The 12,973-nt window shown below is 27.4% G+C and overlaps 2 protein-coding genes across 2 annotated transcripts in view; one reads left to right on the forward strand and one right to left on the reverse strand.

Annotated features, from left to right (window-relative positions):
• The window catches only part of LOC145192198 (uncharacterized), a 90,917-nt gene extending 82,154 nt beyond the window's left edge, over positions 1 to 8,763 (reverse strand). The window contains exons 1-4 of the mRNA XM_090078070.1: positions 8,619 to 8,763; positions 8,141 to 8,186; positions 6,555 to 6,796; positions 200 to 305 (exon numbers count right to left, since the gene is read on the reverse strand). Coding sequence (XP_089934196.1) covers positions 200 to 305; positions 6,555 to 6,796; positions 8,141 to 8,186; positions 8,619 to 8,654 — 430 coding nt within the window. The 5' untranslated portion in view covers positions 8,655 to 8,763. The remainder of the gene's footprint in view (positions 1 to 199; positions 306 to 6,554; positions 6,797 to 8,140; positions 8,187 to 8,618) is intronic.
• LOC145186566 (uncharacterized) overlaps positions 1 to 12,973 on the forward strand; it is a 337,374-nt gene that overhangs the window by 58,561 nt on the left and 265,840 nt on the right. The window lies entirely within an intron of this gene.

A 12,973-nucleotide genomic window follows, 5' to 3' on the forward strand; every position in this document is an offset into this window, starting at 1 on the left:
GCTTTGAAAGAAAAGAAGAAAGATTATTTTAAAAAATGACCATCCTTTTCTTTTACATTCCTTGATTAAAAAATTATATAATGCTGCTTCTTGTCAATTAGTGTATTCATTACATATTTTTTTGAAATAATTCTATAAAAAACAACATAACTGATATCAAGGAACTGCAAAATAAAAGTTCAATTTCATATGAATTTACCTTTACGATTTGATTTTATAATTGTCTGATTAGAAGAGCAATTCTTGACTTCATGCTGTAAAGATTTAACTAGAACAGAACCATTACCAAAAGCAAACATGCTCACCTAAATAATTAAAATTTTAGGTGTTTTATATTATCATAGCAAGTAAATGTTATTTAGAAAATAAAATGTGTAACTTAAAGCAAATACTTTTATAAAGAAAAAATGAAGCAAATTCGAAAATTTGTAAGCATTTATATATATGCAATTTTATAGTTATTATAATAATATTAGCATATCATTGGAATTATTTTCATCTGAACTTATTTTAAAATTTTATTTAAAGCATTCTTTTTTTTAGCTTTAATAGGTTGCTCTTTAAACTTGGTACCTTAAGATTCTACTACAGAGACTCTAAGGGTTCTTTGTTATTTCTTCATGGAATGCAATATTTCTTTAGAAAAATCTTTAAGAACCATACTGTTATCATAATAAGTAAAACCAGGGATATTTTAAACAGTCTTAGTAATATATTTGTATATTAGAAGTATGGCTAAAAATATTTTTTGAACTTTTTATATTTTCCTGACCATCATGAGTGAAGAAATTATTTTCTTAAACAAATCTTTTTCCATTGTTAGGTGGGATACAGTTGAAAGTATTTTAGCTTCAATCGCTGCTAGTACAATATTGATAACTATATGCATGCTTGTTTTATAATTTTTCATATTACATAATATACCTGTTATTATCCCCAGCTTTTGATAAATTATTATCTCATTTTCATTGCTAACTCATATAACTTGTCTATTTGTAACTAATAGAATTAACTATGTAATTATAATTTGATGAGATTAAAGTGAAGATGCTTAAAATTAGACTTTCTTTCAAGTTTAGTAAGAAACTTAAGGAATCATATTTGTGAGGTTTGGAACGAATGAATGCAAGAAAAAAAATGTTGCTGACAATTAGGATCAAATGAATCAAACAGATTACTATATCCTGGGCAGATATAAGTGCTTGGCTACAAATGTGAAAGCAGGAAGAAGAGGGTTGTACTTAAAGAAGTAAAAATTCAAAGGAAAAAGTTAATATACAAGGAAAAGAAAATTTTAAAATGTACTGAGAGACAACTGAAAACCAGAAACGACTAAAACTTTACCAACTTGTTTAATGTAACTGTTGAAAAAAGTAAAATATTTGTGCCAGGAAGATGAGGATTTATAATCTTTAGATCTCAACAAAGGCTAGAGTTTTCAAGATACACAAAAAGTCTATCCTAAAAATCTTAAGTTGATTAGATAAAAATTTAATAAAGACACCAGTGATGAATGAAGCAGCTAACACAACGAAAATTTTAGCACTGATGAAAAAAAACAAGATTCACTGGAGAAAAGATGTGGCTTTTAAATTAGGTAAGCTTCTAAGTGATGAACACTTGGAAGCTTACCTAAGTTAAATTTCATCACAATAAGCTTCCCTAAATTAAATTTTAAAACTTTTCTAAACATAAGTAACAAAAGATGGATTAACCAAGCAATATATGCTTAACTGGCTTATATTTTATTTCTGGATCAGTCGGTCAAAGGTCAGTTATCATGTGATTTAGTACCAAGGGGTTTCCTTGGACAAATGATTTTCCGGCCAGTTAGGTAATGAAGATTACTATAATTATCTAACGAAAGTTTGCAAAGATCACTAAAAGATAAACAATACAGACTATAAGGAAGTTTTAGTCTGACACCAGCTCCAAATCAATTGTTAAATATTTGTGTTAAATTTGGAATAAAAATATTGCAGGATTTTACTTCATCGTGTGAGGAGTGACATTTTATTCTTTGACACTTGTCATTTGTAAAACTGTCATATCTGTAATATAATCTGTCATATCAACTTGCAAAACTGTCATATATATATATATATATATATATATATATATATATATATATATATATATATATATATATATATATATATATATATATATATATATATATATATATATATATATAGATAATATAGTAGAAATTATGTTAATATTTCCAGTGATGATCGCTATTGCGTGAAACTTTAAGTAATGCAATATAAACTAAGCTAGTCATTTAGTTTATGTAATAATAATAATAATAATAATAATAATAATAATAATAATAATAATAATAATAATAATAATAATAATAATAATAATAATAATAATAATAATAATAATAATAATAATAATAATAATAATAATAATAATAATAATAATAATAATAATAATAATAATAATGATAATAATAATAATAATAATAATAATAATAATAATAATAATAATAATAATAATAATAATAATAATAATAATAATATATATATATATATATATATATATATATATATATATATATATATATATATATATATATATATATATATATATATATATATATATATAATTACACACGTAAAAGGCATGTAAACAAAAATTTTAATGTAATATTTTAATAATTTTATTTACAATCATTAAATTTTGATATCCCATCATATTTGGAACTTTGTTTTCATTCAGATTGCAATTATTTTGATGACAAATGAGACACAAACCAAATCACTATTTTTAAAAAGTTTATACGGAAAATCATTTTTTAATACTTTGTTGGATTTCTATTTGCTTTGATTACAGCTGCAAAACATATTGCAATTAATTCTATAAAATATTTGGTCACTTTTGAGTCAATTTCCTAAGTTTTCAAGATCACTTCTTTCGGATCATTTTTCTTTTCTAAGCTTTCAAAATTACATTTTTAAGATCATCTTTCTTTCTAAACAACCTATTTTTAATTTTATGACTTAAGTTACCTATAAATGTCCAATGGGAGTTTAGTCTGGCAACTGTGCGAGCCAGCCCATCTCTTTTACAGCATTTTTAGCAAATTGTTTTTGTGTACCTTTTGTTGTATACTTGCATCATCAGGACATATCAGAGGTGGGACTACTGGAGTCATTTGGCAATGGCCTCATGAAACATATAGGCCTCTGAATTCTTAAAGCATAAAAACTTTAGAAATTATACTATAAATCCTAACCTATGTATCAGCACTATGATCAGAACTACTCTCATGTTATTACAATAACTATTATAATTATTACTATTTATGTAAAAATAAGCTATTTATTATTTATTTAATTATTTACATGTTATTTATGGTGAAAATGAGCATCCGTAGTTTTAATAATCCGGCGATAATTCGCACATGTTTATATTAACTATTTTAAATATTACCTTTAAATTTAATCTATTTGGAAATATTTATTTTGATATCATTACAATTTTATTTATTAATTAGAAACTTGTTCTTTCTTTTCCTATATTTCTTATTTTTTCCCAGTATTTCTTGTTTTTGTCGTTATTGAGTGCGTTGCAAGTTATCTATAAAAGAATCAGAATTGAGCTTGATTGAACACAATTGTCTAAATAAAGTATTAGATCAGTTGATATAATGTGGGAATAATTTTTTCTATATAATAATGAAGCTATCAAGAAAATGAGGACGATGACATCATTTGCTTCATTCGCTCGACAATTTCAATCGCCACAGTCCCAAGAAATGGCAGAAGATTTTACACTGCAATTACTTGATGATTCTACGTAGAATAATTGATGTCGTTTCTTTCTGAAAGTGGATTAGCATTCTTCGTTTCCAGATATCACATAGGTAAACCATAATTGATCATATTTGTAAGTATGATCCACTTTTGTTTGAAAATGTGAAAAAAGTTCGCAAACCACAACAAAGTTACAAACGCATGCAAGTTCATTATCTTTTAATGCAAATACAAAATGAATTTATTGATCTCTTTGACTCCTTTGTCCAGACAGCAATCATTAATGAAATTTTGAATTGCTAAGTACTTTTCAATTTTTATTGATGCCACCCCTGATTGTTCTCATCAGGAACAAACTGCTTTTATTAATCTAACTTAGTTGATGAATCCAAAATGTCAATTGAAGAAAGAACTCTCTTTTTTGATAGCTTCACAAAGAAAAGTAGCAAAGGTTTTGCGAATTGTGTCATAAAAAATTTTATAAATCTGAATTTAGAGTTTCAGAACTGTATTAGTCAGGCCTTTGATAATGGTGAAAACATGGCGGGGGATATAAAGGTGTCGAATCAGTATTACAGAAAGTGAACTCCAGCTGTCATTTTACTCCATATGAAAGGCATACTCTGAACCTTGTGGATTGTGATTGTGCTTAATCAACATGCCATCACCTTCTTTGGAGCCACCAGGAAATGTACAGTTTCTGTGGTAGCTGTCCACAAAGGATGAAAGTTTTAAAGAATGTGTGTTTCTTTGCACAACATGTGAGAAATTAGATGGACTACTCGCATTGTTTGTGTAAAACCGGTTGTTCAGCATTTACATGCAGTGAAGAACGCCTTAATGGAGATAGAATCTCTCAATCTCACGGCAGATTTTAAAGTTTGAATATGTTCTGTTGTCAACTTTGTGGCTGCTTTGTGTCAACTTATAACTCTTCAGGAAGCCAATCTTGTCATTGAAGTGCGAGATGTTACGCTTAATGTAGCAAGAGATACAATTGTTTGTCTGATAAAACGCATTCAACTTATTTGTGAACAGTGGGATGTAATTCTACAGGAAGTGAAGCTAGTAGCTCTATCTTTCTAAAACGGATACTTTTTAAAAACTTCAAATTAGCCTGCATGTTTGATTATTTGATTCAGGAGATGCTTGAACTTGGATTTCTCTCATTCTTCCCAGACGTTTATGTTGTATTGGACATATTTCTTACTTTACCAGCATCTGTGGCTACAGTTAAACGCTTTTTCAGTGTGCTAAACAAAATAAAGAATTTTAACGGTTCAACTGTCCCAGGAGCGTTTGAATGGGCTGGCAACGCTCAGTATAAACTCCAATCTTGCGCGCAAACAAGGTTTTCATTGTTCATTATTATTTATATAATCAAAGTTGTCAGAATAATTATTGCGATAAACGCAAGAAAAGTATTTCTGTAACTAAACTTGATGTTCAATCACTGAAACCATTGTTTTTATTTTATCTCATAAACGATGTAGATGGAGGTTTGTAACGTGATGAAGATGGACGTTTGTAAATACAAGAGATATACGTGATATACGAGATGATAAACGAGAGATATCCAAGAGATATCAAAGTATTAAAGTCATTCAGTCTCTGTGAGTGGCCCGTGCATCATTGTCTTCCTGGAAGATAAAAATATTTCTTAATTTAATTTTCTGGAAGTGGATTTGAGATTCTTTTTAAAAATATTTGTTCATGTTGCAGCGTTTATGCTTTTATCAATAAAAGCTATTTTTTCTACTTCTTGCAATGAAATAGCACCCTAACCAAAAGGCTTCCAACAAATTTAATAGTTCTCCTTATACAGCTTGATTTAATTGCCCCTCTACTTTTTTGTGAAGCCTTTTGAGCTCAATTAGATAATTTAAGGTCATACTTTGCTCCATAATGTTTTCTTCAAGTAGTCTAATTGCTCCATAATGTTTTCTTCCCGTAGTCTAATGAAATTTTGGCATATCTTTTAACAAATGATTATCTTTATTTCATGTTTCTTAGTCAAAAAAGATTTCTTGTGGACTTGTCGGTCTTGAAATCGTTTACCTTTCATCCTGATTCAAATAGTATATGGAGTGACCTTGATACTACAATTTCATTCAACCTTTTCTGCTGACTTTCTTGAAGATTTAAAGCGGTGTTTGTTCACTCTGTAATATTTTCATCAATTAATTCAGCAGTCTTTCTATATTATCTTTCATTGCGCTTGAAACTGTATTTTGCACTTCTAGGTAGGTTTTTCCGTGATTAACTCAATCAACTGCCCGAGTTCTTTGTACAGTTGTTTAACTTATTTTCTTCTGTGTACCATAATTCTAGAATTAATTTGATAATATACCCTCATGGTAATGCAACTGTTATGCAACCTAGAAAAATTTTACTTTTTTTGCTTTAAAAGTACGGTGGAGAGTAAAGAAACGAATTGAAATAGAAGTAATGTACGCGTGTAGGATTAAAGTATATGCGTGTGAATGATTTAAAAAATGAATTAAAACTTGAAAATGGATAGCTGAATAAAAGTAGTGCAATGCGCTTGATTTTAAACTATTAAATATTTGTTATTACATTATCTATTATGTTACTTATTCTATTATATTAATTCCTATTGTATTATAAACTTTTTATACTTTTGTTATTACTAATGGTAATAATCTTTACATATGTTATTGGATACTTTTTTTAATTCTTACTGGTTTAATTATTTGTTGTAACAAAATATTTGGTATCTAACGTTACTATATATATATATATATATATATATATAATTAAAATAATTACGTTAACAAGTTGGTTTAAAGGTATTTCTTGCGAGTGCCATTTATCAAAGCCAATATCTTTGCCATATAAAGTTAAAAGATCAAAAACTTCCCAACTCCACTTCGATGTATGACCATATATGGCAACTTTGTTTATTGAAGAGTTTTTAAACATTATTTCAAATGATAAACAAAGGTCAATTTCTTGTACAGTTAAATATTTTCCATTGGCAATTTTATCTATGACATCAATCTGAAGAAAATCTAAAAGAAAGTATATAGAAATATATTTTAGTTTTTATGAACTGAATGGTGAAAGTAATTTTTTTGCTTTTTAAATATTTTAACAGCCTTACTTTGCAAAGAATAAGATTTTTAAAAATTCCCTAAATAATGAAATTTTTAATGATGATGTTTTAAAATGATTTTTATATACCAATATTGCTGTAGTCACGATAATGAAAAAAAAATCGAAAATTGTAATATTGGATTGTTTCGTGTATCCGTATAATTCGCGAAAAAGAACGGAAAAAAGATTTTAAGAATTAGAAAAAACCTTCAGCACTGCCTGAAAAAATAAAGATGCAGTGAAAATGGTTTACACTAAACAAATGCACAACAAAGCACCATTTTACTGCCTTTTTACTTTGCTGAAATAAAAGTTACAGAAGTAAGCACGAAAAAGTAACATCAGTTTAAATAAGGAAAGAAAAATAACTTTGAAGACCATTTAATGTTGTCGGAAATATGTTGTTGTCGAGGGGGTCTAAAATAAAGCTCGCTTCGCGTAAGAAATTTAATTTGAATTAGAAAAGATAAGAAAGTGGGCAGTGGCAAAGCGCGGTTTTATCTTTTAGCAGTGACCGACGGATTTGTTAAACATATTCAATTTTTTTTTACTTTGAATATTAATTTAACAAAAAAATGAAGTCATGTTTTTGCATATTATACTTTACATGTTGGAGACAATAAACTCATAGTTCGAACCTCAAAACCTCAAGACTCAAAGACATTTAAATAGTTATTTAAATGATTGTTAGTAAATATCGACGTTTGGTTTTTCGGTTTTTAAAGAATAGTTAGGACTAAGTACAATATGTATCAGCCATTTGAAATAAATCGAATTTAAAATAAAATATAAATTTAGACATTAAAAGAGTCATTTTACATTTAGACATATAAGATTCCAGAAAAAAACAGCGATACCTCCCATTCTTTATTATTTTGCAACAAACCTTCTAGACGCATGCGCAAAATTCGATTTTTATTCGATTACTTTTATTCAAAATTAACGCAAAACTGTTATTCGAAACCATTATTACAAAAATAAATTTATATATAAATATAAAGTTGTCACACCAAAAGTTTGCTACTTTATACTTCTGAAGAGTTCTATTTTTATATACTTCAGATAATTGGATTTATTTTAAAAGACCGATTTGGAAGTTGATAACTATTCGTTATTATTCGTATATTACCGACTAACTAAACATCAATTTTTAGTTAACAGACGTAAATTAACTTTCGTTTTCGGCGGAGTTACATAAAAGTTAGTTAAAAAGAACGAAAACGTGATTAAGGTTTTGTATTGTGTAAAAAAGAACTCACCTATTTGTCCACCGAGAACTGGCCTTCCCATAAACACAAAATTGATCTATAAAATAAAGTTACTTAAAACTGGCCCTAACTTATTATATATATATTACAATATATATATATATATATATATATATATATATATATATATATATATATATATATAATTTCATTCTCTTCATAAAGTGCATTAATGACGTCAATATTCTTTCTCTCGAATCTTACTAGAAACTGAAACAAACGATATTTTCTTCAGATTACGAGGTTACGTACGGTTCAGTACGAGGTTTTTGAAAAGATTTTCAAAAAAGAGATTTTTAAAAAGAGTTTTTTAAAGAGAGGTTTTAAAACTATTTTCTACTTCTTAACTTTCTAAAAATCTCTTTAGCATGTTTTGATTCAAAAAAATGACGTAAAAAGTTGCAATAGTAATATGTTCGAGAATTGAGCTTAATTCAACTGAAACCTGACTCAAAAATTTAAGTCTTACCGTAAAAATAAAAGCATTTTTTGGAAAAAACATCATTATTTCAGTGCGAATTATTTACGGTCACATCATTGCCTTTCGTAAAAAATTTTAAAGCAAAGATAAAGTTTTGTGGACATTCTAAAAGTGAATGCGTCTACAAACCTACGAAGCGATTTATATTACTTGTTTTAGAATGAATAATTAAAAATTTGTAAAAGTATGTTTTTTACGAAGGTTATGAATTTTAAATTATTAGGAATATGGAAACTGCATTCAAAATATAAAATAGTTCTTAAAAGATACATTTTGTAGATTAACAAGGTTTCACAAACAAGAAGCTGGTTTACTTCTATTGCATGAATAATATTTTTATTGTTTTTTTTTGTGGTGACGTTAATATGTAAAGTTTATTTACATGAATTAAGTTATTTTTACTATATATCAAGTTTTTTATTATTATTGTGATAAGTAGTTGATTATTATTTTATTGAATTATTAAGTATTAATTATAACTTTATTGAGGTCAATTTAATTAAAAGTTCATCAAAATACAAAAAATTTTTGTTTGAGAAAAAAACAAACAGGTTTCCAATTTTATACTCTGGTCGATTAAAGACTAGTTTTTGAAATTCTGTCGTTTCTGATAAAACAAAGAAAGAATGATTCATTACAATGGAGGTCGTTAGTTTATTTAATGTTGTGATGTGCTTGGTGAAGGGTGGTTGTGTGATAGAGGGTAAATGAGGGTTAAGAAGGTATGGGTTCGAAATAAACGAGTCTACTTGTGTAATCGCTGTTTTAAAATTTTTTTCCGTACACTTTATCTTCTTATCATTTATTTAAATAAAAGGATAAATCTCAGTGTGATGTCATTTATAACCGCACTTTTTAATTTTACTTCTTTACATTATGTATCGGAATATTTTATAATAAAAAGTATTGAAATGTATCAGAAATGAAGCGTGGTATATAACACATATAAATTATGTAATCTCATGCAAAGTATAAGATGACATAACATAAGCAAGGAAATTGTTAAGATATTCACATCCAAAAGTCAAAAAGTAAAAAGTTGTAAAATGAGAAAACAAGTATTTAAAGAAAAGCATTTATAGATGAAACCTCTCATGATGATATCTTTCAATAGATGAAAAGTGTTTCTCAAGTTTCAGTTTTATCTGAAAATTATTCTAAAAGGTTTATGACGTAACTTTATGATAGAAAGCTCTTAAGAACTGGCAAGTTTTTTTAAAAGAACAAATAACATTATTGGAGTCTCAAAATTCTTGAGGAAAAATACCTCAACAAGTGAATAATACATGTTTATAGATAAATGCCTATTACTGTTCTCGTCATATCTTGATAGTTAAACGCTTTAAGAAGCTGCAAAGAGCTTCATTCAGATCCCCATAATTACTGGCTTTACGTTTTTAAACTCAGACACCTATAACCCATTCATACTAAAAGTAAAACTTGTGTGAATGGGGTATTGGTGTAGTGTGAATGGGGTACTAGTTTACATAAATGTAAGTTTTGGTTAACCCATAAACCGAAAAGCATAAATTATATAAGAGTTATAATAGCTATTTCAATGAAGACATTAAAATTGATGGTTTATGTTTGATTTAGAAAAGAGAAAAACAAGCATTGTGTAGACAATCTGGAAGTACATTGAATATGATTTTAAACTGAAAACGAAAAATAAGAAGTTCATTTATATTTCAGACGTAGTAAAAGTTGGCTCAAGAAGGATTATCCAGAGGGTTATATCTCATGAGTTTGCTGAATAAGAAGCATCTCAGACTGCAGCAAATAGTTCTGAAGTGAATGTTGCGATACCAGAACATCTTTCAACATTCCGAAACATAAAATATTAAGCACAGGTCAAATAAATAATACATGTGCATTCAGATATATTTATTTATACAAAAGATTAAAAGATTGGAAGTTAAGAATGAAGTTCACCTCAGGTGGAAATGGCGGAGTGACTTTAAGATTATTTAGTCGAAGCCTTTAAACGAGTCTGACCATATCCTGATTAATATATTTGTCAGTTTTATATACATGTATATATATATATATATAATGTAATATACATATATATATATATATATATATAATAAATATATTTACATTTTTAAATAAATGAAGTTTTTCTTTTTATGTTTTATTTACTATTTTTGTGTTGTTAAAAGTAATTTCAAAAGAATAGATATTTAGAAAAATATCATCAATAACTTTGTTCAATTAGCCATTAATAGCTTTCTTTATATTTGTAGGATGAAACATAAAGAGAGTATAAAACTTAAAAATTGTAATTGAGCGTGTCAAAGTTGAAATCTCCCTCAACAAACTTTTTATTGTCCAGGAAAGCTTTCTCAAAAAGAAGATTTAGATGATCTACTAGTTTAAATTTTTGGTTTTTATTTGGCGTATTTACGACAAAACCACGTTATGTTCAAACGTCAAATTAAGCAGCAAATGTTAGTTGTTTAATAACGATTCCAGCTTAAACAACAATATCAAAATTTATATTTTTGGAAGTAACAAATTCTAAAAAAACCAACCTAACAGTTGGTTGTTTACATCGTTCGCATATCAATTAATTTAACATTATTTATAGAAACAACTTTATCGTGCAGGCAAAGTTCCGTAATGCCAATAATGTCGGGTAATTGTTATGATAAGGTAGAAAGGATTTGTTAATACCATTGGGGTAGAAGGAAAGTCAAGTAAGTCTACAATTATTGTTTATGAGAAAAAATGATTTTTTAAGTTTTAATAAAGCATCTAAAATCTTTATAAGTTACTTTTGTTCATTTGAGCTGCATCTATCGACGGAACAAGTATGGACATCGAGTCTTTAAATAAAGAAGTTCAATCCTGAATGAAGAAAAGAGTAGTTTTGAGGTTGGTGGTAATAATGTTAATTTTAAGAAAAAAAAGATTTTCCTTGCGCGCTCACGATATAGAATGATTTACTTGTAGAATTTTTGGACAAGCCATTGTACCTAGGAACATAGGGGAAAACCTCAATGATTGGGACAGTTTTTGCAAAATGCTTTTCAAACGTAGATAAAGTTGTTTAATATATATATTTAAATATGTTTGATAACCACCGACTCTTGCCCAATGATATATTAAAACAAAAAAATTGGATTTGCATTTGGCTATTGGTAAAAAGACATTTGTCCCATTCATTAAGTATGTCTCATTGAATGGGACAAACATAAAAGTATTAAAAATAAACGTATCTAATTCAATAATTTTTCAAATTAGTTTATTAATTGTAAATGTACTTAAATATATAGATAGATACATAAAGACCACAAAAAATATTTTTAACTTTAAACATTTTAACTCTAAATAAATTTCAATCAAAGTAGAACTTTCTCATTTTAAAATATTATATTTAGTTATTTTTATTTAAGTAAAATATTGCAGTATAAAAGTGTGTAAATTATACCCATTACCCATGGGGATAAAAGTAAGGGACTGCAGCATCCCTCTGCTGAACTGTAAATAATACTTTATTAAATTCATTCAATAGGTAGTACTTTGTTCCATTCAATATGCGCATCACTTTATCCAAAAATGATTAGCCACACCAAAAACACCATTAATTAAGCTTGAATGTTTTACTCACTGTAGTACTAGAGACTGCTATCTATTTAAGCATGGAATTTTATTTTCCATAACTTCAAAAATTGCTGCAAAATCAGAAAAAAAAAAACATTTTTAAAAATTACTTTTTACATTCGAAAACACAATAACATCAATTGTCATTACGGTCACAGAGCAATAGGATGGATGAGTCGGTCAGTTGAGTTCTTGTTTCTATCACTCTTTGTTACAGGAATTTGAATATTCTTACATCGATGCTTGTATAAGAATTTGAGTTTGTCCCATTCAATAATCGTCCCATTCATTAAGGTTCTCCCCTATACATTGGTAGAAGTGTTAGACAAGTCATTGAAGCCCCCAAAAATGCTTTTCAAGTTTGCATTATCACATTTTCCTGTCAGAGTGGTAGCTTAAGATCAAAGCTTTCATAAAAAAGAATGTTTTTGTAAGGGTTTGAAACAAGTATTTACAGTTTTTGACTTTTTTCATGTCAGTCAGCCATTTCCATTTTATTTGTATATCGATTACATTTTATGTGAACAAATTTGTCACCTAAATCACATTGAATTGCTGAGTGATTTTTAGCTACGTTTCCAAGGTATTTACCATATCATAAATGAGATCCAAATAATTATGTTTAAAGTGAGTAAAAAAATACAAACAATATTTAACACATTTTTTTTTTAATAAAGTAAAAACTACAGCTTATAAATTACGGTAATTAAATTTGGCAGTGATCTATGGCTAAAAAA

This window comes from Hydra viridissima, unplaced genomic scaffold (genome assembly GCF_058129835.1).
Source record: "Hydra viridissima isolate aposymbiotic clone 2 unplaced genomic scaffold, HvirCarnegie_v1 scaffold_2, whole genome shotgun sequence".
NCBI lineage: Eukaryota > Metazoa > Cnidaria > Hydrozoa > Anthoathecata > Hydridae > Hydra > Hydra viridissima.